This window comes from Nyctereutes procyonoides, unplaced genomic scaffold (genome assembly GCF_905146905.1).
Source record: "Nyctereutes procyonoides isolate TBG_1078 unplaced genomic scaffold, NYPRO_anot_genome, whole genome shotgun sequence".
Lineage (NCBI taxonomy): Eukaryota > Metazoa > Chordata > Mammalia > Carnivora > Canidae > Nyctereutes > Nyctereutes procyonoides.
Genome location: NW_026575033.1, coordinates 6,764,184 through 6,789,694, shown reverse-complemented (window position 1 = coordinate 6,789,694; position 25,511 = coordinate 6,764,184). Strand labels below are relative to the sequence as shown.

Sequence of the window (25,511 nt, the reverse complement as noted above, 5' to 3'; positions counted from 1 at the left end):
TCTTTCTCCATCCCTTTATTATTAATCTATTTGTCTCTTCATGTTTAATGTGCATTTCTTACAAAGAACATAGTCTTTTTTTTAAATCCACTCACACAGTTCTGTCTTTTAATGAATATATTTAGGCCATACATTTTTACAGTGATTACTAGTTAGTATATTTCATATTCATAACTATTTCCTATTTGTAACACTTTCTTACTCTTTCTTCACTTTTTTTTTTGCCTTCTCTGGTTTTAATGATCTACTTTCTCTCCTTTCTTAGCATTTCAATTATATATTTTTTAAATGTTTTTAATGGTTGGCTTAGAGTTCAGAATTTACTTTTACAACTAAATTGTCCACTTTTACGTAATACTATACCATGTCATGGGAAGGGCAGGTACCTTATGATAGTTTATCCAATTCCTCCCTCCTATCTCTTATATTGTTTTCATACATTGCATTTGTTCATAACCCTAATCACCTAATACATTGTTACATTATATTTTAAACCATATATGTTAAGCCAATAAGAAAAAAAAGATATTACTTAATCTTTGCCAATTCCCTCTTTGATGTTATGGCTTTCTTTATGAATATCTGAATTTTTGACCTACATTATTTTACTTCTCCCTGGAGAGTTTTTAACATTTCTTGCAAGGCAGGTGTGTGAGCAACAAATTTCTTCAATTTTTGTTTGTCTGAGAAAGGATATATTTCTCTTTTACACTTGAATAATTTCACTGGACACAAGTTCTAGCTTGGTGTATTTTTCTTTTTAACACTTTATTTTACTCCACTCTGTCCTTGCTTTCATAGTTTTGAAAGAGAAGTCCAATGTAGTTACTATTCTTGTTCCTGTATAGGTAAGGCTTATTTTTTCCCCTCTTCTCTGGCTTCTTTCAAGATTTTCTTTGGACAGAACATAAAGACTCATAACTCTGGGAAACGAACTAGGGGTGGTGGAAGGGGAGGAGGGCAGGGGGTGGGGGTGAATGGGTGACGGGCACTGAGGGGGGCACTTGACGGGATGAGAACTGGGTGTTATTCTGTATGTTGGCAAATTGAACACCAATAAAAAATAAATTTATTATTAAAAAAAGATTTTCTTTGGAAAACAGTTTGCACATGAAATATGTAGATGTCAATTTTTAGTATTTACCATAATTGGTGTTCTCTGAGGTCTGGGTCTAAGGATTTATATATGTCATTAATTTTGGAAAATTCTCACCAATAATTATTTCAAGGATTTTCTGTTCCTTTCTCTCTTTCTTCTACTTCTGGTATTCCCATTACATATATGTTATACCTCTTATAATTGCCCCACAGTTCTTTTTTTTTTTTAAGATTTTGTTTTTATTATTTATTTATTTGTGAGACATACACACAGAGAGAGAGAGAGAGAGAGAGAGAGAGAGAGAGGCAGAGACATAGGCAGAGGGAGAAGCAGGCTCCATGTAGGGAGCCTGACGTGGGACTTGATCCTGGGTCTCGGGATCCCTTGATCCCAGTCTTGATCCCGGGCTGAAGGTGATTCTAAACCGTTGAGCCACCGGGGCTGCTCTGCCCCACAGTTCTTGGCATTTTATTTTATTTTTTCATTCTTTCATCTCTTTGTTTTTCAGTTTGGGAAGTTTTTATTGACAAATATTCATGTCCACTATTTCCTTACAGTTGTTCAGGCAACTGATGACCCCAGCAGAGGCATTCCTTATTTATGATACAGTGTTTTTTTTTTATTGCTAACATTTCCTTTAGATTTTTTTATTAGCATTTTTATTTTTCTGCTTATATTATCCATCTGTTCTTGCATGTTGTTCACTTCTACCATTAGAGTCCTTAGTATATTAATCATAGTTATTTCAAATTTCTAGTCTGGTAATTCCCAAATATCTGTCATATCTAAGTCTGGTTCTGTCACTTGCTCTGTCAGTTCAGACTGTGATTTTTGTCTTGAGCTGCCCTGTTCTTTTTGTTGAAAGCCACACATGATGTATTGGGTAAAAGGAATGAGGCAAATAGGGCTTTTGGGTGAAGTTTCATGTTTCTCTGACTAGAAATAATCTGTTTACTGTTTGTTGGAGCTGTGGTAGTAGAGGTTAAATTTGTGTCTAGTGTCGTTGTTTTCATCCTCCTGCTGTCTTTAGGTTTCCCTAGAGACTCCTTCTTAAATAGAGTCTGAGTCTTACACTTCTTTCATTGGCAGTCCCACATATTCATGAAAGAGACAGTGATGTGGTAAGGTGAAGGAGAGGAGAATTATTTTATAGTCTTATGATTAGATCTTAGACTTCTGTGAACCTGAGTTATGTTATTTCTCTTCCCCCACATCAAAAACTAGAAGGTGCTAGAGATGAGTATTTCCCCTACATTAGCTTGGAAGGCTCTGGTAAACCCAAGGTGAAAAGCCTCTGATAAGATAGTTTCCTTTGAGTAAAGGCCTTTGTGAAGAGAGCAGAATAATCTGGGAGTATCTCAAAATGTTTGCTTCCCCCTCCAACATAATCAGGAAGGGGATCCCTTTTATTCCTAATTAGCCATGTATTTTTATTATGAAAATGTTTAAATCATTCTTTTAAAAATCCATATTTCATACATGGAAACATAAATCATTACTAAAAATACTTTTTTGCTAGCTATGGAAAATTTTACATTAAAATCTAAAGTTTTAATACAGAAATAACTTGGAAGTGTTATAGTAGAAATGGCCCCAAATAGAATAATAAAATTAAAGAATATCTAATAGGATTGGTATACTTGGATATTTATCAGTTAAAAATTCAGCTGGTCATTGGGAAGACTAAAAATTTTATGGTTATTTTAAAGTTTAATTTATAGTTTATATATGATAGTATCTCAAATTATTTCAATTCTAATGATCAGCACAGAATCAGCTTGTTTTATTTCTTAATTTCATTTTTAATGACAAATAGCAATGTAAAAAACCCTTGAACCTTTAGTTTGTGTTGGCTTCTGGGAAAAAACTTATGCTTTATATACACCTCTTTATCTATCATAGAGCTTCTGCTGGAATATCTACAGTGATAGGGAAATAATTTACAATAGGAACAAAAACTATAAACTTTCTGGTGCTAAGAAGCTTAAGGAAAGAATACAAATTTTTTTGTAAGGACTTATATAAGTGGATAGATTTATACAATATATAGAAAACCCCAGTATAATAAATGTGGCAATTCTCCCCAAAGTCATTTATAAATTCAATGTAATACAGGAAATAATTTGGAGATACATATAATTCCCAACAGGATTTTTATAGAGCTTGAGCAGTTTGTTCCAAAATTCATATAGAAGTAGAAGGAGGCAGAGAATTATCATACTTTTTAAAGACTAATAAAGGAAAGAGGCTTACCTCTCTAGACCTAATTGTCTAATTATAATCTGTTAGACATTCTTCTTCTTTTTAAGGTTTTATTTATTTGAGAGAGAGAGAGCACAAGTGGGGAGGAGAGACAGAGGCCATGGGAGAAGTAGGCTCCCACTGAGCAGGGAGCCTGATGTGGGGCTGGATCCCAGGACCCTGAGATCATGACCCAAGCCAAAGGCAGACGCTAAACTGAGCCACCTAGGTGCTCCCATGAGTCTACTCTGTCATGTTATACTGCTTCATGTTGTAGCAGAATAGGGACAAATAGACCAATGGAAGAGACTAGGAAAAAAAATGTGTGTGTGGGTAACATGTATGGGACTTCACATAAGAGGTAGACCGCATATCATTTGTCAAAATTTGCCCTATTTATTTATTCCATGCTAAAATATTTTTTAATACTAACTAGTATTAAAAGTATCTTTTTCAAAAAAATACCTAGAAATTTCTGCTGCTTGGAGCCACAGCCATTGAAGATCGTCTTCAAGCACGTGTTCCAGAAACGATAGCAACTTTACTGAAAGCAAACATAAGAATATGGGTCTTGACAGGAGATAAACAAGAAACTGCAATTAACATAGGTAATTGATACAAAGTTTTAGAAAATCTGGTTGGACAGGTATATAAATCCTAGTATCAAGAAGGAATGATTGAGCTTCCTTCAAGTAATTGTTTCATATGTCTTTGGCAAAACGGAGTGCAATGGAATCTTGCCATTACATGGCAGGAAAATTGAACAAACTAAGCAAAGCAAACAATTCTGTCTCCTTCACATTGTTGAAATAGAAACTGGAGAATGCTTACATGAGTAATACGTAGTTTCTTGTTGCTTTCCTTTGAAGAAGTTAGGGCATATTTCCCCCTATAACATATATACTTATCATTGTATTATATGTGTTTATTCATAAAAATTTTGATTATTAGTGAGAATATTTGGTTGTTTTTTCCAAGCTCCAGTATCACTTTTTGTTTGTTTGTTTGTTTGTTTTGTTTTTTTCCCCTGTAACTTTACTGTATGATTGTATCTTAGGGTTGAGATGTACAGAATAAGAGTTGAAAAATCAGTTGTTAGCTGCAAATATTCAAAGTTTGATAGAAGGAATTGAAATTATTATTTTCTTAATAATCATCATGGTAGCAGATCCAGTTAGATTAATGTATATGATAAAACGATGCACTAGACACCCCCTTTAAATGTTGTCACCACCTATTTAGTTTACTTTCATTCATTTAATGAATATTGAATCAATACTTGCCAGGTACCAGGAGAATCTAAGAGCTGGGAATGAAAACGTGAGTAATAATCTCTGTCCTCATGAAATTTATATCCACGTGGAAAAGATAAAATTAATAAGCCAATCACTGTGTTTTGTAATATTGCAGTCAGTGCTAAGAATAAAAACACAGTAAGACATAGCAAGAGGTAGACAAGGTAGGGATTCCTGGGTGGCGCAGCGGTTTAGCGCCTGCCTTTGGCCCAGGGCGCGATCCTGGAGACCCGGGATCGAATCCCACGTCGGGCTCCCGGTGCATGGAGCCTGCTTCTCCCTCTGCCTGTGTCTCTGCCTCTCTCTCTCTCACTGTGTGACTATCATAAAAAAAAAATATTAAAAAAAAAGAGGTAGACAAGGTAATCAAATAGAACACCTGTTAAGACGATGACTTTTGAACCTGACACCCAAGTGGAAAGAGGGAGCAAGCGCTGGGAAGATCTCTGGTACAAGTGTTCCAGCCAGAGTATAATGAGCATAATGGCCCTGGTGTGAGGGTGTGCATACTAGAGTAACAAATGAAAAACCAGAGTAATTGGAGTACAGGGAGCAAGGTAGAGAAGATAGGAGATGAGAGCTTGTCAGGTCACAATAAGAAATGTACACAGCTTTAAGCAGGAGAGTAATAGGATCTAATTTATGTTTTAAAAATATTTGTTGGCTATTGTATGAAGACTGGACTAAACGGAAGTCAGGAGATGAGGTAGGAAGCCTTCATCAAAGTCTAGACAAGAGATGATGGTGACTTGTACTAGAATGTAATGGGAAGTGTGAGGGAGGGATTAAATTTGGGGTACATTTGGTAGATTGATCTCTCAGGCCTCACTGATGAGGGAGTGTGGTGAGTCAGAGTTTTGTTGTGAAGAGGAGCAGAGAAATAGGGTATAGCTGGAAGAGAACACATAGTCAGTGAAGGGTTGGCTATTTTTGAAGGATCTACCTACCCTCTGTAAGCATCAATTTTCATGTCTGTAGAATGGGGATAAAATAATAGTTTTAACCTCATAGGGTTATTCTGAGGATGCCTTGAGGTCATCCCTATGAAGAGCTTAGCTTGGTGTGAAGCATTTACAAGTCCTTCATGAATGCTAGATATTAACATAATTATTAAGGACTCACAAAAAGGAGTGCAACCATGAGGTAGTCATTCATTTCACCACCTGGCCAATTTTTGAGAACATACCACACATATACTCTCCTTTCGCCAGCTCTCCCATATTTTGGCTTTAGTGTGACTTGCTGTTTCTTGATAACTATGAACTCAGTGACCACAGTAACATGATGTATATTCTCAGAGTATATCCTGTGAAGGGACTTAGCTGACAGCCCCACAGGAGAGGACAACTGCTCTCTCACCACCTTCCTAAATTGCACCTAGTCACTTTTTCCAGATCCACAACCTGAGGATTGTTTATTTTACCTAAGCCTTTGACTGTCTCCTCAGCTCAGGACTGAATCCCAATGTTGATGAGACACAGTCATTGTTGGTAGGGGAATTTTTAATTCTTATTGAATGAGACTTATTTTTGTTAGCAGAAGTCTATAATTCACTTGAAGGATTCTTTGCTCAAAATAACTGGATTCTTAGATAACTGCAATATTGAACTGCAGTCATTTCCAAAAGTAATTATTTAGTAACTGTGGTGGACTTAAAGGAAGAAAGGAAACAATCTCTTTAGTTTCCTAAAGCAGAACTTGGAAATATCTGGAAGAACCAGGCAGGACAAGAGTGAAGGGCAATGCACATGTGTGGAAGAAGGGCAATATATACATGTTGGAGGGGGAGGTCACAAGGGGAGGACTGTCCCCTGAAGGGGCAACCAGTGCATCCTTGCCTTTTGGAAATGAGTGTCTGCTAACTAAAAAGTTATTTTTAAAAAAATTTTAATTACAAAAAAATTTTTAGGGGGTGGAGGGGCAGAGAGAAGGAGAGAGGGAATTCTAAACAGGCTCCACAATAGGCATGGAGCCTGATGTGGGGTTCCATCTCACAACCCTGAGCCAAAATTGTGAGTCAGACACTTAACTGAATGAGTCCCAGGTGACCTAGGTTTTTAGTTTTTTAAAGACAATTGAGAATTCTGTCTTCTGATGTGAAATGTCCTGATGCAGAGATGTTGCCTCAAATGTGTAAAACTTCGCAAGAGCAAAGCAAAACACGTCTGTTAGTGGAAAGCAGTCTACAATCCCCTGACCTCTTTGGAGTCCTGGGTCCCAGATCGAATTTTATTATCATCCCTGCAGAGACCTAGAAGCTAGAAGATGGAATCAGTGAACCTTAGTATAAACCGAAGACCGTGCTGACATAATTTGTTTCTTAGGGGCTTTCTGAGCTCTAGCTTTTTCCAAGAAAAGCAATAGCCTTTGGTTAGAGAGCTCTCGTGTTACACTCATGGTTTGAATGTCTGGGAAATGAATTCAAAAATAAAAAGACTGAGCTATGTCTGAGAGCTGACATCTTTACACCTTTAGAAGAGAATGTAGAACATAGTGGTTGAAAATCACAGACTTTGGAGTTAACTAGGACCCGGTTTTGAACCTGAATCTTTTGCCTCTATATTTATGAGCTTGTACTTCTGTAGAGTTTTCTCAGCCTTAATTTTCTGATTAGTAAAATTGAGATAACCATGATATCTCTGGTGGTTGTGATGATTAAATGAGATGTGTATGTCAAGTTTTTTCCGAAGTATTGGGCACAGTGAGGGCTTTGAAAATTTTGGCTGCTGCCTTTATGAATGTTGTGACAGTTCTAATTACCATCACCTCTCATGGAGCTCAAGTTGGCTAATGTTTTTGCAGTTAAAAGATTAAAGATAGTCTTGATTCTGGTTACAAACAAAATTTGACTAAGGATTTGGCAGGAGGGTAACTTTTAGGAATCAGTGTGTCAAGACTGGTTTTAGACAATAGCCACAAGTGATTATATAAGGACTGCTGTCTCATTTTGGCCTATTTTCTAAGACTGCTAGTTCTATTAACTTCTGAAAGCTTTCTGATAACATGATTCAACATAATCTGCTGCTTCCTAAACTCAGCAGCATTTATGTTATTGTATTTCACTTAACAATATGCTATTTTTTTCTTTTGCATTAGCTTTGATTCTTTAGGTTTTAAGAGGCTTATCATATATCTATTGTAAATCTTCCTTTGCGCCCACCATGATGCTGGGTACAAGTAAGCACTCAGCACTTGCATACTGATTGAATTTCATCATAATATATAGAGACTTTTAGCCTTTGTCTATATAGAGCCAGCAGCAGCAACAGATTCAGGAGAGAAGAAGATTCCTCATGGGGGCTGCACCAGAACCCACAGTGGTCAGTGGGAGGCTGGTTTGTCAGTGTCAGGCACAAATATTAACTCTCCAACCGGGGTGCTGCTACAGAAACTGTCAGCATTAGGCAGTTAACTTTGTCAGTAACTTATTACAAAATAAAAGTGCACGCATGAACATTGCAATAAAATGTATCAGGAAATCTTTAGAATTCTTTGAAAAGTTTAGAATCTCTGGTTTTGAAATACTGCTGCAATAAGGCAAAGCAAATATCCACAGATTTTGAAATAGAAATTAAATTTAAAGATCATTACATTCTGTGGGGGGAAAACACTGTCTACATAGGAAGCATCAGATGAACAAATAATTGATGAAGAAGACCATTTATTTATTTATTTATTTATTTTAATAAATTAATTTTTATTGGTGTTCAATTTACCAACATACAGAATAACACCCAGTGCTCATCCCATCAAGTGTCCCCCTCAGTGCCCGTCACCCATTCACCCCCACCCCCCGCCCTCCTCCCCTTCCACCACCCCTAGTTCGTTTCCCAGAGTTAGGAGTCTTTATATTCTGTGTCCCTTTCTGATATTTCCCACACATTGAAGAAGAGCATTTAAAAAATGATTGTTTCCTGTAATTGGACAGGCTTTCAATAGAATACATAAGTAGGCATTTTGAATTATGTAAAAATCATGAAGCTATTTTTGCTTTTCTGTATGATGTCCACAAGTTTCAGGAAACTTCAAAGGAAATGTTAAAATGATATTGTATAAATTTAGGTTTAAATTCCAATTTAATGAAACTGATTTATATGAATAGTTTTAGAAAATTTGACCCATAGAAATCATTAGTTACAAATGTATAAAAATTCAATTTTCAAAATAATTTATCAGAAATTTATCACAGTGTCCTCACAGCCTAAAAAAAATCTTAATAGCTCCAGTAATAGTTACATCAGAAAGATCTTGTTCAAAATTTGAAATGGTCAAAAATTACTGACAATCTTGCATTTTCCAAGAGTGACTTACATTGCTTTTAATTACATATGTTGTTTGAAAATAAAATTGCTAAAAGTGTAAGTTTTGACAATCGAATAAATGAATTTGCAGAAATGTAAGGCATAAAAATCTTATGATCAAACAAGATATCACATTAATAGTTTTATTTTTATCACATCATCTAAGATTATGGCACCAAAACCATATATTTTTTGCAATTTGTAATTTTTTTTGTATCACCATTACCCCTGTTATGTTTCACAAGTACAAAATATTGTTAAAGAAAAGCTTTATATTTTAGAATCTGCAGTGGCATTGTGTTCTCCCCCGTTTTTGAACAAGAGAGATCCCATACTTTCACTCTGCCGAGAGGACCATTCTGGTGGGAGAGAAGGGTACTCTGGAGATTGGGGGCGGGGGGGGGTGTCTCCCAGATTTGTGTATAGCTGCTGAATTAAACACCTGCACACGGGGATCCCTGGGTGGCACAGCGGTTTGGCGCCTGCCTTTGGCCCAGGGCCGATCCTGGAGACCCGGGATCGAATCCCATGTCGGGCTCCCAGTGCATGGAGCCTGCTTCTCCCTCTGCCTGTGTCTCTGCCTCTCTCTCTCTCTCTCTCTGTGTGACTATCATAAAAAAAAAAAAAAAAAAAAAAAAAAAAAAAAAAAAAAAACACCTGCACACCATCTCTTTAGGACAGCCCTTAGTTCCCAGGGACAAAACTGAATCTATAAGAAGAGAAATATTGTCCTAACTAGCTCAGTATTTGCAGGGTTCTCTTCTTATACTCACTCAAATCACTACTTCCCATGATTTTCACAGCAAGGGTAATTCCTTTCATTTATCCAGCAGCTTTCTTTTTTCTTTTTTCTTTTTTTTTAATTTAAATATTTTATTTATTTATTCATGAGAGACACACGGAGAAAGGCAGAGACCTGTGAGGAGCCTGATGCAGGACTTGATCCCAAGACCTTGAGCCAAAGGCAGATGCTCAACCACTGAGCCACCCAGGCATTCCTCTCTAGCAGCTTTCAAATTGCCCCTGTGAGCCTATGGGACGAAAGGAAAGCAACTATTTTTGGATGATTTGTTATTCGTCAGTGGATGTTTCCTCAGAAACACAGTTTCTGCTTCACAGAACTTTAAAATGACTGCTTTTAATAAATAAATAAATAAATAAAATGACTGCTTTTACAAAGACTCAAACTTTTTTTGATAAGGGCTCATCTATCTCAGAGATAGTTTAATTCTTGTAGATACAGATATAATTTTGTATATTTGGGCTATATAGGCTAAATCCTCTAGTTACAAAAATATTCTTAGTCTAATTTCTAAAGTGAGAATGACTTAGTTTTAAAATTGGAAAATGCTTCCTGAGGTGTCTAACTTGATCATCACATTGAACGTTATTATGAGCATTGGGTGAATTTATTTCCTTTAATTGTACCTAGGATTCTATTAGCATAGTAGGCATAATACTGTTGATATAGTGGCTTGATACAACAAAACTTGGCTTCCTCAAGACTTGGAATTGTTATAAAGCAAACTGAATCTCGTGTCATAGAAAGATAATAAAAATAAAAATCCACAGATATTTGAAAGTACAGATTTAGGCATTAGTTATATGCACCTTCCCAACCATTTCTACTTAGGTTGCCAATTAAGATTTAAATGAACTAGTGTTTCAATTTTTTCCCTCTGTAATCTCTTGCTCAGTATTTGTGGTGAGCTACTGGGCTTTGACCTAGTCATAAGACATAGAGTATGATGAAGAATGAATATAAGTAGATTTTTTTTAATTTAAAAAAATGAACTCATAGACGGCATTGAGTCTTCAAATATGTGACATCTTTATTTTTCTTTTGGTAGCATATTCCTGTAAATTGATATCAGCTCAAATGCCTCATATTCAATTGAATACAAACTCACTTGAGGTAAGTGATTTTTTAAAATTTGATTTAATATGAATATAATCAACTTTACTAGAGTGTTTCCCCCACATCTTAAAATCTACATAAGTTGCCTTGAACTCCCATTCAGGTCCATTAGAACATTAACTCTGGTCCCCACTTCTTGTCTCAGTCATAGGGTAATCCTTTAACAACTCTGCTTCTGGCATTATGCCAAATCCAGTTCTCAGATTTTTTATTTTAAAAATGTAAAAAAAGGGGATCCCTGGGTGGCGCAGCGGTTTGGCGCCTGCCTTTGGCCCAGGGCGCGATCCTGGAGACCCGGGATCGAGTCCCACGTCGGGCTCCCGGTGCATGGAGCCTGCTTCTCCCTCTGCCTGTGTGTCTGCCTCTCTCTCTCTCTGTGACTATCATAAATAAATGATAAAAAAAAAAATTAAAAAAAATGTAAAAAAAGGAGAAGAAGAAGAAGAGAAGAGAGAGAGAAAAAAATATATGCATATAGCAATCTTTATCAAAAGTTTGAGTTGATCAGTGGCATTTACGTTGAAGGAATATAATCTAATATTGGACCTCTTTGCCCTTAAAAATTAAATGGCTATAGCCATTTATTTTATGTTAAATATTTTTTTACTGTGTAATTTACTTACACATATTTTAAAAAATATAAACAGATTTCATCTATTCCTTTTCAGTCTTCTTTTTTTAAAATGTAGATCTGAGTTTCTGACACATATAATAATTATTCTCCTTGAAAAATTCTAAAAATATTTCTTATGGGGCAGATCAGTTGGCAATGAATTTCCTCAGTTTTTATCTGAGAAAGTCTTTATTTCTCTTTCACATTTGAAGGATAATTACACCGGATATAGAATTCTTGGTTGTTGTCTCTTGTTCTTTTAACACTTTCTTCTTGACTGCATGGTTTCTGATGAGAACCTGATATTTCTTATTTATTCTTCCCTTTGGCTTTTTTTTAAACATTTCTTCTTTGCCTTTGATTTTGTGGTTTGAATGTGGTATGCCTAGATATAAATTTTTTGGTATTTATCCTGCTTGGTGTTTTCTAAGTTTCCTGGGTCTATACTTATGTGTTTGCCATTAATTTGGGAACATTCTTAAGTCATTAGTACTTAAAATTTTCTTTCTATTCTGTTTTCTTTCCCTTCTCCTTCAGGTATTCCCATTAGCTATATGTTAGACCTTTTAAATTATCCCACAGTTCTTGGATATTCCATTCTGTTTTTTTCCTAATACTTATTTTCCTTTATATTTCAGTTTGGGAAATTTCTGTTGACATATCTTCAAGCTCATTAATTTTTAGACTTTGCACACCCTATCATTGAACCCAACAAGGGCATTCTTCATTTCTATTACAGTGTTTTTTATTTCATTTTTATTCTTTCTTAGGCATTTCCATCTCTCTGGTTATCTTCCCCATTTGTTCTTTTACATTGTCTATTTTTCCATTAGAGACCTTAATATGTTAATCATAGTTTATTTTAAATTCACTGATACTTCCAAAATCTGTTTTCTTTGAATCTGGTTCTGATGCTTGCTTTAGTTCTTCAGACAGTGCTTTTTTTTGCCACTTAGCAGGCCTTGAAATTTTTGTTGAAAGCTGGATATGATGAATCTGGTAAGAGAAATTGTTGTAGAGGCCTGTAATATGAAGTTTTATGGTAATCTCACTGTATTTAATGTTTGCTGCAGCTATACACATGAGATGCTCACATTCCTCTAGTGTTCTTATTTATTCCCCTTTGTTGTCTTTCGGTTTTCCCAAGAACTCCTCCTTAGGTAGATCTGTGCCTCACAGTTCTTTTATGTTTAATGCACTGTTACTATACTGGGGCCCTGTTGGTGTGTGGTTAGGTGTGTGGGAAGGGAAATGTTAAGATTAAAACTCAGTCATTTAGTGAACCTGTGCTACTTTGTCTTCTTAAGTATTTCTTAGCATTTTTCTTCCCTTGGGTGAGACACGGAGGTTAGAGGGGGCTAGAATTGGGCAAACACCCTTCCATTTGGATAGGATAAAACTCTGGTAGTCTTTAACTTTGGAGATGAGGCTTTTGTTATGGAGAATGCTCTGGGCATATATCAAATGGTCACTTTTCCCCTCTTGCCTGAACCATGAGGGAAGGTTTTTTGTTTTTTTGTTTTGTTTTATTTTGTTTTGTTGGCTTTTCACCATGAGAACCTGGTGAGGTTTCTAGAATAAATCCACAAAAATGTGAGTCTTTGCCCATCAGGACTACAACTCAAGAAGTTTCACTTTTGTGGTAATCCATACTCAGCCTCAGTTCCTCAAAATTACCAATTAAGTGTTCCTATCAGTTTGTGACTCTAGTTCCTTCTGCTCCAGTGAAACAGCTGTGATTCTCTGTATTCACTTGTCTCTTTAGATTTCTGGGTGGAAGTTTGTCCTGTGATCTCACCTGTCTCTGATAGGCCTAAAGAAGATTGGTTTTCACTTTGTTCAGCTTTTTTTCTATAAGGATGGCAGTGGTGAATTCAAGCTCTTTATGTGTCATTGTTGAAATTTCAGTGCCTTAGACTAACTTCTGACCTTCAATTTAAGTTTGTACAGTGGACTGTATTCAAGTTTTTAAGAGGAATAAAGTTGCATAAGTAATTAGATGAATGAGTTAGAATTTTCCAGAAGCTAATCTTGTTAATGAAGTTTCCTATGGAAAACTCTATGCCACTTAAACATTATGATTTACATAATGACCTTGGTACATTGTTTCTCCAAGATTTTCTCTTATATTTTAATTTCCTGTAAACTTTAGTGTTATGTCATTTTCAAAACTCATTATTCTTAAATAATTATTACTTAACTACTGATAGACTTGCTTTATAGATGAAGCATATAGTTCAATTTCCTCATATAATGTACTGTAGGTTGTGCTGTAGGATTTTACATAATTATTTCCCATAATGTTAGGAAATAAGCAGGTAGTCATGTTCTAGAGTGAACCACGTGGGTGGAATTACCTTAACACTGTTAACATTGGCAATAGAAGAATGGTAAAGAGAAACAATTTAGGAATGGAAGACAAAAAAGAAGACATTAAAACTTATAGCTTTAGCTCCAAGCATTTACTTATTCTAAGAAGCTGTAAAATCAAAAACAATATATTAATTAGATAGAAAAGCACCAAGTTTTGTGTTCACTAATTAAAAGAAATGTGAGAAGAATGATTAAAATAGAGGAAAAATTCAATTTGGCAGATTGTTTTGAGGGCAACAAAACAATTACAGTCACTTGAGATCATTGATGGAATATGCAGTCCATTGTGTGGAAAAAGCAGAAGTAGAAATGTTTAATATGATACATATATCATACATCATAGTTCCTATACAGTGTGAAATCAAATTTTAAGTGCCTGAATCCCATCTATTATTAGACCTTCAGGTTTATATAAAGCCCTCAGTAATTCAAGGATTATTAAATACCTTTTCTTTCAGGAAAGCCAATTATTTCATTTGAGTAATGAGTAATGAAGGCCTTCTGAGAAAAATAGGGAGGAAGATTTTTTTCATTAAAGCTTTTGGTGCTTGATACTAGTTATGCTTTAAAATTTCTCCCCAGGACTCTTAAAATTCCCCTTTAAGAAGAAGTTCAGTGGAACAATCCACAAAAACAAGGACTAAATAGATATCATGATGACACTAAACTCATATCTGTCAATAGTAACTCTGAACGTGAATGGGCTTAATGACCCCATCAAAAGGCGCAGGGTTTCAGACTGGATAAAAAAGCAGGACCCATCTATTTGCTGTCTACAAGAGACTCATTTTAGACAGAAGGACACCTACAACCTGAAAATAAAAGGTTGGAGAACCATTTACCATTCAAATGGTTCTCAAAATATACCCTAAAGGGATCCCTGGGTGGCGCAGCGGTTTGGCGCCTGCCTTTGGCCCAAGGCACGATCCTGGAGACCCAGGATCGAATCCCACATCGGGCTCCCGGTGCATGGAGCCTGCTTCTCCCTCTGCCTGTGTCTCTGCCTCTCTCTCTCTCTGTGACTATCATAAATGAATAAAAAAAAATAAAACTTCATTAAAAAAAAATATATATACCCTAAAAACTATAGAACACTTCTGAAAGAAATTGAGGAAGACACAAAGAGATGGAAAAATATTCCATGCTCATGGATTGGCAGAATTAATATTGTGAAAATGTCAATGTTACCCAGGGCAATTTACACGTATAATGCAATCCCTATCAAAATACCATGGACTTTCTTCAGAGACTTAGAACAAATTATTTTAAGATTTGTGTGGAATCAGAAAAGACCCCAAACAGCCAGGGGAATTTTAAAAAAGAAAACCATATCTGGGGGCATCACAATGCCAGATTTCAGGTTGTACTACAAAGCTGTGTTCATCAAGACAGTGTGGTACTGGCACAAAAACAGACATATAGATCAATGGAACAGAACAGAGAACCCAGAAGTGGACCCTGAACTTTATGCTCAACTAATATACAATAAAGGAGGAAATACGATCCACTGGAAGAAAGACAGTCTCTTCAATAAATGGTGCTGGGAAAATTGGACATCCACATGCAGAAGAATGAAACTGGACCACTCTCTTGCACCATACACAAAGATAAACTCAAAATAGATGAAAGATCTAAATGTGAGACAAGATTCCATCAAAATCCCAGAGGAGAACTCAGGCAACACCCTTTTTGAACTTGGCCACAGTAACCGGAGAAGGACAAACAGTGTATGTTCTCATTCATTTGGGGAATATGAATAATAGTGAAAGGGAATATAAGGGAAGGGAGAAGAAATGTGTGAGAAATATCAGAAAGGGAGACAGAACATAAAGACTTCTAACTCTGGGAAATGAACTAGGGGTGGTGGAGGGGGAGGAGGGCGGAGGGTGGGGGTGAATGGGTGACGGGCACTGAGGGGGACACTTGACGGGATGAGCACTGGGTGTTATTCTGTATGTTGGTAAATTGAACACCAATAAAAATTAATTTATAAAATTAAAAAAATAAATAAAAATAAAAAAAAATAAAATTTCTCCCCAGGTGGCAAATTTGTTAAAATTTCATTTATTAGTATGTTTAGGGGAGATCATAAAAAAATCAGATTTCTATAGATCATTGAATATAACTGAAAATTATAGTTAAATAAAATAAATAATAAGTTTTAAAATATGATTTAGTATTTTATGGCATTCATTTCACATAGTCATAGAAATGAAACAGTTGGCAAGAATCAAATATTTTGACACACTTATTAGTTCACTAATCTTTCAATAGAAAGTGGTAACAGATATATTTTTTAAATTCCACTTGTATTTGATGAAAGAATTTTCCTTAGCATTAATCTGTATGACTTAAAATTTTATTACATAAAAAAAATTTTTATTACATATTTTTCCTAAAATACTCTGCTACATGAGTTTTCCACTCTGACACTGGCATGGGGAGTCATTTCTCTAAAATTTTGAGCTTTCAATCGTTTATGTGAATTATGAAGGAAAAAGTGGTTGGGATGAGGAAAATAAGCTAAGGGAGTGCCTCCCACACATCTTCTATTGAGTGATGAGTCTCTACAACTTTTATATTTCTCCCTTAGAAACCTGAGACTCAGTTTTATAGAGTTCATACCATTATTTTGTCCCCACCTTTGACATTTTTCTCAAAAATTCTCTGAGCTTTCTGGTATGCTATTAGCATCCACTTGTATTTTCCAACTGATATGAATTCACTCTTACTCATATACCATTTAAAAAACAGCTTTATTGAGACATAATCCACATCACATAAAATTTACATTTGGGGTACCTGGGTGGCTCAGTCAGTTAAGTGTCTGCCTTCGGCTCAGGTCATTATCCCAGTCCTGGGATTGAGTCCCACATGGGGTCCCTATTCAGCAGAGAACCTGCTTCTCCCCCTCCTCCCTGCTCATGCTCTCTCTCACTATCTCTGTCTCTGTCTCTATCTCTCTCTCAAATAAATACAATCTTTAAAAAAATGTTTTAATGTGTACAATTCAATCTGTTTTAATATATTCACATATAAATGCAACCATCACCACAGTCAACTTTTGGAACACTTCCTTTGGAAGTTGGAAGTTCCAACTTTTGGAACACTTCCTTCACTTCTAAAAGAATCCTATACTCTTTAGTTATCTCTCTCATCCTCCTGCCCCCACTCTAAACAACCACTAATCTATTTTCTGTCTCTATGGGTTTGTTTATTCTCGACTTTCATGTGAGTAGAATAATAATAGCATACAGTCTTTTGTGACTGGCTTCTTTCAGTTACCATATTTTCAAGGTTTCTCCATGTCATAGCATGTATTCATACCTCAAAACCTTTTTGTGGCTCAAGAATATTATATGTATATGCCATATTTTGTTTATCCATTCATCCAGTTCTTTTCACTTTTAGGCAATTGTGAATAGTGCTGCTATAAACATTCAAGTACAAGTGTTGTGTAGACACATGTTTCATTTGTCAAATATATATATATATATATATATATATATGAATGGAATTGCTGAGTCATCTGGTAAACTCCATGTTTATCCATCTGTGGAATTGTCAGACTATTTTCCAAAGTGGCTACACCATTTTACATTCCCAGCAGCATTGTATGAGAATTTTAGGTTTCTCTAATATCCTGGTCAATACTTATTATATGACTTAATCTGATTCTAGTCATGCTAATTGGTATGAAGTAGTATCTCATTGTGGTTTCAATTATCATTTCACTGATGACCAATAATGTCAATTTTCTTTTCATGTTATTTACTTTTTAATTTCAGTGAGGTATTTGAAGGGAAGAATGAGGTAAAAATGTGCCTCAGTCTACTATATTGATTCAGAAAGTCTTTTCATTTATATTAAAATGAGAAAAAATATGGGGATCCCTGGGTGACTCAATGGTTTGGCGCCTGCCTTCGGCCCAGGGCATGATCCTGGAGTCCGGGGATGGAGTCCCACATCGGGCTCCCTGCATGGAGCCTGCTTCTCCCTCTGCCTGTGTCTCTGCCTCTCTCTCTCTCTCTCTCTCTCTCTCTCTCTCTCTCTGTATGTCTCTCATGAATAAAAAAATAAAATCTTTAAAAAATATATAAATAAATAAAATTAGAAAAAATAAAGTGATTTCTGCCTCCTTGCTTTGTTTTAGGCAACACAGCAAGCAGTTACTCAGAACTGTGAAGCTCTTGGAACTCTGATAGGTAAAGAAAATGACCTGGCCCTCATCATTGATGGTGAAACATTGAAGTATGCCCTCAATTTTGAAGTTGAGAGGAGTTTCCTCAACTTGGCCCTCTCATGTAGAGCAGTATTATGTTGTAGGTAAGGAAATAGTCACTATTCTTTTTCTCCTCTCTGCTATCTTTAACACTGTATATATAAAGAAAATGTAGATATGGAAATACAAGTTTTCATAGAAGCAAAGTTCCTTATTGGTAAAATATATGCTCAAATTGAGAAATGTCTGAATTTAATTCTAATTGTCAGGCTTAAGATGTACTAGAAAGCAGATTATAATTTTTCAGTGATAAATTGTTTATTGATGTATTGACCAGATGAAAGACATTGTCAGTAAGAACAAAGGCCCTGTATTAGTGTGAAGAGCAAATCTGAAAAAAAAAAAAAATCCATTTTCTACTAGAAGAGTTTCAAGCCATAAGTCTCTAAGCACTGATTTAATTACATTTTGCAAATTTTAATATGTTGTGTTTTCATTATTATTCAGTTCAAAGGACAGTATTTTCTCATTTCTCTTGATTTCTTTTTTTATCTCATAGGCTATTTAAAAGTGTGTTATTTAATTCTCATACATTTGGGTATTTCCTATATCCCTTTCTGTTACTGATTTCTAACTTAAAGCTATTGTCAGAGAAAATACTTGGCTGATTTTTTCCCCTTAATACTTTGTTATTCTGCTGTCTTCTGGCTCCCTTGTTTATGATGACAAGTTTTCACTGTTGTTATTCGGTATGTGATGTATCATTTTCCTCTTCCTGCCTTCCAGCTTTTTTGTTGTTGTTGTTATTGGGTTTCAGTTGTTTGGCTATGTTGGCTCTAAATGTGGTTCTTATTGTTATTTATTCTACTTTGGATTCATGGGATCCCTAAATTAATGTATTGTTTTTACCAGATTGGAAAGTTTCAATCATTATTTTTTTCAAGGGCTTTTTTTCCCCCCCCTTATTTTTGATTTCCTTTACTTTTGGGACTCCAATCACATATATGAGTGAATGCTTGATATTGACTATAGACTTGTGGCACTGCCACTGCATTTTCCTTTAATTTCCCCTCCTTTCTTTTTGAATTGCATATTTTCTATTGATGTAACTTCAAATTGACTGATTCTTTCCATTATCTCAGATCTGATATTAAGTTCATGAAGTATATTTTTCACTTCATCCCTAGAGTTTTTATTTTTTAATAGTTTCAATTCTTCTGTTGGGATATGCCATTTGCTAACTCATAATTGTCACAATTTTCTTTGATTCTTTGAATGTATTTTAATTCTATGAACATTTTTATAATGCTACTTTGAAATCTTCGCTAAATCCTACATCGGTTTGATTCTCAGCTTCTATTGACTGATTTGTTTACTTTGTATGGAAACAATGCTCTCAAGCTTCTTGGCACATCTAGTGATTTTGTTTTATTTTAAGTAAAAGTGGATATTGTGGAAAAATACAATAGTAATTCTTCTGATTCTAGTTTATTCTTCTGCATTTTATTGGTTCAGTATTTTAGTAACTTGACTGTGAAATCTGTTTCCCTGTTCATTTGCAGTTACTGATATCTTTCCTCAGCTATTGTTGTTTTTGTTTTTTATAAATTAATTTTTATTGTTCAACTTACCAACATACAGAATAACACCCAGTGCTCATCCCGTCAAGTGTCCCCCTCAGTGCCCGTCACCCATTCACCCCCACCCCCCCGCCCTCCTCCCCTTCCACCACCCCTAGTTCATTTCCCAGAGTTAGGAGTCTTTATGTTCTGTCTCCCTTTCTGATATTTCTCACACATTTCTTCTCCGTTCCCTTATATTCCCTTTCACTATTATTCACATTCCCCAAATGAATGAGAACATACACTGTTTGTCCTTCTCCGATTGACTTACTTCACTCAGCATAATACCCTCCAGGTCCATCCACGTTGAAGCAAATGGTGGGTATTTGTCGTTTCTAATGGCTGAGTAATATTCCATTGTATACATACACCACATCTTCTTTATCCATTCATCTTTCGATGGGCACCGAGGCTCCTTCCACAGTTTGGCTATTGTGGACATGGCTGCTAGAAACATCGGGGTGCAGGTGTCCCGGTGTTTCATTGCATCTGAATCTTTGGGGTAAATCCCTAACAGTGCAATTGCTGGGTCGTAGGGCAGGTCTATTTTTAACTCTTTGAGGAACCACACAGTTTTCCAGAGTGGCTGCACCAGTTCACATTCCCACCAACAGTGTAAGAGGGTTCCCTTTTCTCCACATTCTCTCCAACATTTGTTGTTTCCTGCCTTGTTAATTTTCCCCATTCTCACTGGTGTGAGGTGGTATCTCATTGTGGTTTTGATCTGTATTTCCCTGATGGCAAGTGATGCAGAGCATGTTCTCATGTGCATGTTGGCCATGTCTATGTCTTCCTCTGTGAGATTTCTCTTCATGTCTTTTGCCCATTTCATGATTGGATTGTTTGTTTCTTTGCTGTTGAATTTAATAAGTTCTTTATAGATTTTGGAAACTAGCCCTTTATCTGATATGTTATTTGCAAATATCTTCTCCCATTCTGTAGGTTGTCTTTGAGTTTTGTTGACTGTATCCTTTGCTGTGCAAAAGCTTCTTATCTTGATGAAGTCCCAATAGTTCATTTTTGCTTTTGTTTCTTTTGCTTTCGTGGATGTATCTTGCAAGAAGTTACTGTGGCCAAGTTCAAAAAGGGTGTTGCCTGAGTTCTCCTCTGGGATTTTGATGGAATCTTGTCTCACATTTAGATCTTTCATCCATTTTGAGTTTATCTTTGTGTATGGTGAAAGAGAGTGGTCTAGTTTCATTCTTCTGCATGTGGATGTCCAATTTTCCCAGCACCATTTATTGAAGAGACTGTCTTTCTTCCAGTGGATCGTCTTTCCTCCTTTATCGAATATTAGTTGACCATAAAGTTCAGGGTCCACTTCTGGGTTCTCTATTCTGTTCCATTGATCTATGTGTCTGTTTTTGTGCCAGTACCACACTGTCTTGAGGACCACAGCTTTGTAGTATAACCTGAAATCTGGCATTGTGATGCCCCCAGATATGGTTTTCTTTTTTAAAATTCCCCTGGCTATTCAGGGTCTTTTCTGATTCCACACAAATCTTAAAATAATTTGTTCTAAGTCTCTGAAGAAAGTCCATGGTATTTTGATAGGGATTGCATTATACGTGTAAATTGCCCTGGGTAACACTGACATTTTCACAATATTAATTCTGCCAATCCATGAGCATGGAATATTTTTCCATCTCTTTGTGTCTTCCTCGATTTCTTTCAGAAGTGTTCTATAGTTTTCAGGGTATATAGATCCTTTACCTCTTTGGTTAGGTTTATTCCTAGGTATCTTATGCTTTTGGGTGCAATTGTAAATGGGATTGACTCCTTAATTCAATCAATTGAATTAAGTCTCATTGTTAGTGTATAGAAATGCCACTGATTTCTGGGCATTGATTTTGTATCCTGCCACGCTACCAAATTGCTGTATGAGTTCTAGCAATCTTGGGGTGGAGGCTTTTGGGTTTTCTATGTAGAGTATCATGTCATCGGCGAAGAGGGAGAGTTTGACTTCTTCTTTGCCAATTTGAATGCCTTTAATGTCTTTTTGTTGTCTGATTGCTGAGGCTAGGACTTCCAGTACTCTGTTGAATAGCAGTGGTGAGAGTGGACATCCCTGTCTTGTTCCTGATCTTAGGGGAAAGGCTCCCAGTGCTTCCCCATTGAGAGTGATATTTGCTGTGGACTTTTCGTAGATGGCTTTTAAGATGTCAAGGAATGTTCCCTCTATCCCTACGCTCTGAAGAGTTTTGATCAGGAATGGATGCTGTATTTTGTCAAATGCTTTCTCTGCATCTAATGAGAGGATCATATGGTTCTTGGTTTTTCTCTTGCTGATATGATGAATCACATTGAGTGTTTTACGAGTGTTGAACCAGCCTTGTGTCCCGGGGATAAATCCTACTTGGTCATGGTGAATAATTTTCTTAATGTACTGTTGGATCCTATTGGCTAGTATCTTGTTGAGAATTTTTGCATCCATGTTCATCAGGGATATTGGTCTGTAATTCTTCTTTTTGGTGGGGTCTTTGTCTGGTTTTGGAATTAAGGTGATGCTGGCCTCATAGAATGAATTTGGAAGTACTCCATCTCTTTCTATCTTTCCAAACAGCTTTAGTAGAATAGGTATGATTTCTTCTTTAAACGTTTGATAGAATTCCCCTGGGAAGCCATCTGGCCCTGGACTTTTGTGTCTTGGGAGGTTTTTGATGACTGCTTCAATTTCCTCCCTGGTGATTGGCCTCCCTGGTAATTTCTTCCTGTTCCAGTTTTGGTAGTTTATGGCTTTCCAGGAATGCATCCATTTCTTCTAGATTGCCTAATTTATTGGCATAGAGCTGTTCATAATATGTTTTTAAAATCGTTTGTATTTCCTTGGTGTTGGTAGTGATCTCTCCTTTCTCATTCATGATTTTATTAATTTGAGTCTTCTCTCTCTTCTTTTTAATAAGGTTGGCTAATGGTTTATGTATCTTATTAATTCTTTCAAAGAACAAACTCCTGGTTCTATTGATCTGTTCCACAGTTCTTCTGGTCTCAATTTCGTTGAGTTCTGCTCGAATTTTAATTAACTCTCTTCTTCTGCTGGGCGTCGGGTCCATTTCCTGTTTTTTCTCTAGCTCCTTTATGTGTAAGGTTAGCTTTTGTATTTGAGTTCTTTCCAGTTTTTGAATGGATGCTTGTATTGCGAAGTATTTCCCCCTCAGGACTGCTTTTGCTGCATCCCAAAGATTTTGAACGGTTGTATCTTCATTCTCATTAGTTTCCATGAATCTTTTTAATTCTTCCTTAATTTCCTGGTTGACCCTTTCATCTTTTAGCAGGATGGTCCTTAACCTTAACCTCCACGTGTTTGAGGTCCTTCCAAACTTCTTGTTGTGATTTAGTTCTAATTTCAACGCATTATGGTCTGAGAATATGCAGGGGACGATCCCAATCTTTTGGTATCGGTTCAGACCTGATTTGTGACCCAGTATGTGGTCTATTCTGGAGAAAGTTCCATGTGCACTTGAGAAGAATGTGTATTCAGTTGAGTTTGGATGTAAAGTTCTGTAGATATCTGTGAAATCCATCTGGTCCAGTGTATCATTTAAAGCTCTCGTTTCTTTGGCGATGTTGTGCTTAGAAGACCTATCTAGTATAGAAAGAGCTTGATTGAAGTCACCAAGTATAAGTGTATTATTATCTAATATTTCTTCACTTTGGTTATTAATTGGTCTAAATATTTGGCAGCTCCCACATTCGGGGCATATATATTGAGGATTGTTAAGTCCTCTTGTTGGATAGATCCTTTAAGTATGAGAGTTTCCCTCTTCATCTCTCACTGTAGTCTTTGGGGTAAATTTTAGTTTATCTGATATAAGGATGGCCATCCCTGCTTTCTTTTGAGGACCATTTGAATGGTAAATGGTTCTCCAACCTTTTATTTTCAGGCTGTAGGTGTCCTTCTGTCTAAAATGAGTCTCTTGTAGACAGCAAATAGATGGGTCCTGCTTTTTTATCCAGTCTGAAACCTTGCGCCTTTTGATGGGGTCATTAAGCCCATTCACGTTCAGAGTTACTATTGACAGATATGAGTTTAGTGTCATCATGATATCTATTTAGTCCTTGTTTTTGTGGATTGTTCCATTGAACTTCTTCTTAAAGGGGAATTTTAAGAGTCCCCCTTAAAATTTCTTGCAGAGCTGGTTTGGAGGTCACATATTCTTTCAGTTCCTGCCCGTCTTGGAAGCTCTTTATCTCCCCTTCCATTCTGAATGAGAGCCTTGCTGGATAAAGTACTCTTGGCTGCATGTTCTTCTCATTTAGGACCCTGAATATATCCTGCCAGCCCTTTCTGGCCTGCCACGTCTCTGTGGAGAGGTCTGCTGTTACCCTAATACTCCTCCCCATAAGAGTCAGGGATTTCTTGTCTCTTGCTGCTTTAAGGATCTTCTCTTTATCTTTGGAATTTGCAAGCTTCACTATTAGATGTCGAGGTGTTGAACGGTTTTTATTGATTTTGGGGGGGGGGGATCTCTCTATTTCCTGGATCTGAATGCCTGTTTCCCTTCCCAGATTAGGAAAGTTTTCAGCTAGGATTTGTTCAAATACATATTCTGGCTCTCTATCCCTTTCGGCGCCCTCGGGAACCCCAATTAAACGTAGGTTTTTCTTCCTCAGGCTGTCGTTTATTTCCCTTAATCTATCCTCATGGTCTTTTAATTGTCTCTTTTTTCCTCAGTTTCCCTCTTTGCCATCAACTTGTCTTCTATGTCACTCACTCGTTCTTCCACTTCGTTAACCCTCGTCGTTAGGACTTCTAGTTTGGATTGCATCTCATTCAATTGATTTTTAATTTCTGCCTGATTGGATCTAAATTCTGCAGTCATGAAGTCTCGTGAGGCCTTAATGCTTTTTTCTAGAGCCACCAGTAGCTGTAGAATAGTGCTTCTGAATTGGCTTTCTGACATTGAAGTGTAATCCAGATTTTGTAACTCTGTGGGAGAGAGGGCTGTTTCTGATTCTTTCTTTTGAGGTGAGGTTTTCCTTCTAGTCATTTTGCTCAGTGCAGAGTGGCCAAAAACAAGTTGTATTGGAACACGGGGGAGTATCACTGGTCTGTCCAGCTGGTCTTCTGGGGGAGGGGCCTGCTGTGCTGATTTTCAGGTGTTAGCACTTGGGGGAGCTGCTCTGCCCCTGCCTGCTGCAGGGCTCAGCGGGGGTTGTTTACCCCATGGGGCCCCAGGAGGAACAGCAGCAGTTGCTATGGCAGCTCTGGAAGCCTGGAGTCAGCCTCCGGAGGAACTACGGGCTCGGGGCTCTCGGCTCTCCGTCTGCAGGGCCTGGAGGCTCCGGGGCGGGGCCGCTGATCTGCTCAGCTCGGGGCAGGAGCGTCCTCGCTGTCCTGGGCCCTCCCGGCCTCTGCCTGTCCCGGGGGAGGCCGGATCCTGGGCTGTGTCCCGGCGCCCTGTGCCCCGGGGCCTGCGCTGGTGGATTCGCGCTCCCGCCCCGCAGCTCCCTCCCTGGAGCCGCTCCCGAGCCCCTCCGAGCTGCTCCGCTCCGGTGCCTGCTGCAGCCCTTAGGGAGCTCGGAGCACTCCCCTGCGCTCGCAGGTGTCTGTTAGTGTCCCCGGGAGCCCGAGGGCATCCCTGCTCTCCTGGGTCCTGCTCCAACTCCCTGCGAGCCCCTTTCCGCCCGCCCGGGAAGGTTGGTGCAGCTCCTGCTCCTCCGGGACGGGGCTCTCCTGTCCTGGGGACACTCGCCCCGGCCTCAGCCGGGCTCCTCGCGGGGCCCCTCCCCCTCGGAGGCCTTTTGTTTCTTTATTTCTTTTTCCCCGTCTTCCTACCTTGATAGAAGCGCGGACTCTTCTCACTGTAGCATTCCAGCTGGTCTC

At 37.4% G+C, this 25,511-nt stretch overlaps 1 protein-coding gene across 1 annotated transcript in view; it reads left to right on the top strand.

Moving 5' to 3' along the window:
- The window catches only part of LOC129504494 (phospholipid-transporting ATPase IB-like), a 158,885-nt gene that overhangs the window by 78,626 nt on the left and 54,748 nt on the right, over positions 1 to 25,511 (top strand). The window contains exons 22-24 of the mRNA XM_055317216.1: positions 3,810 to 3,948; positions 10,787 to 10,851; positions 17,994 to 18,166. Of these exons, the coding sequence (XP_055173191.1) occupies positions 3,810 to 3,948; positions 10,787 to 10,851; positions 17,994 to 18,166 (377 nt within the window). The remainder of the gene's footprint in view (positions 1 to 3,809; positions 3,949 to 10,786; positions 10,852 to 17,993; positions 18,167 to 25,511) is intronic.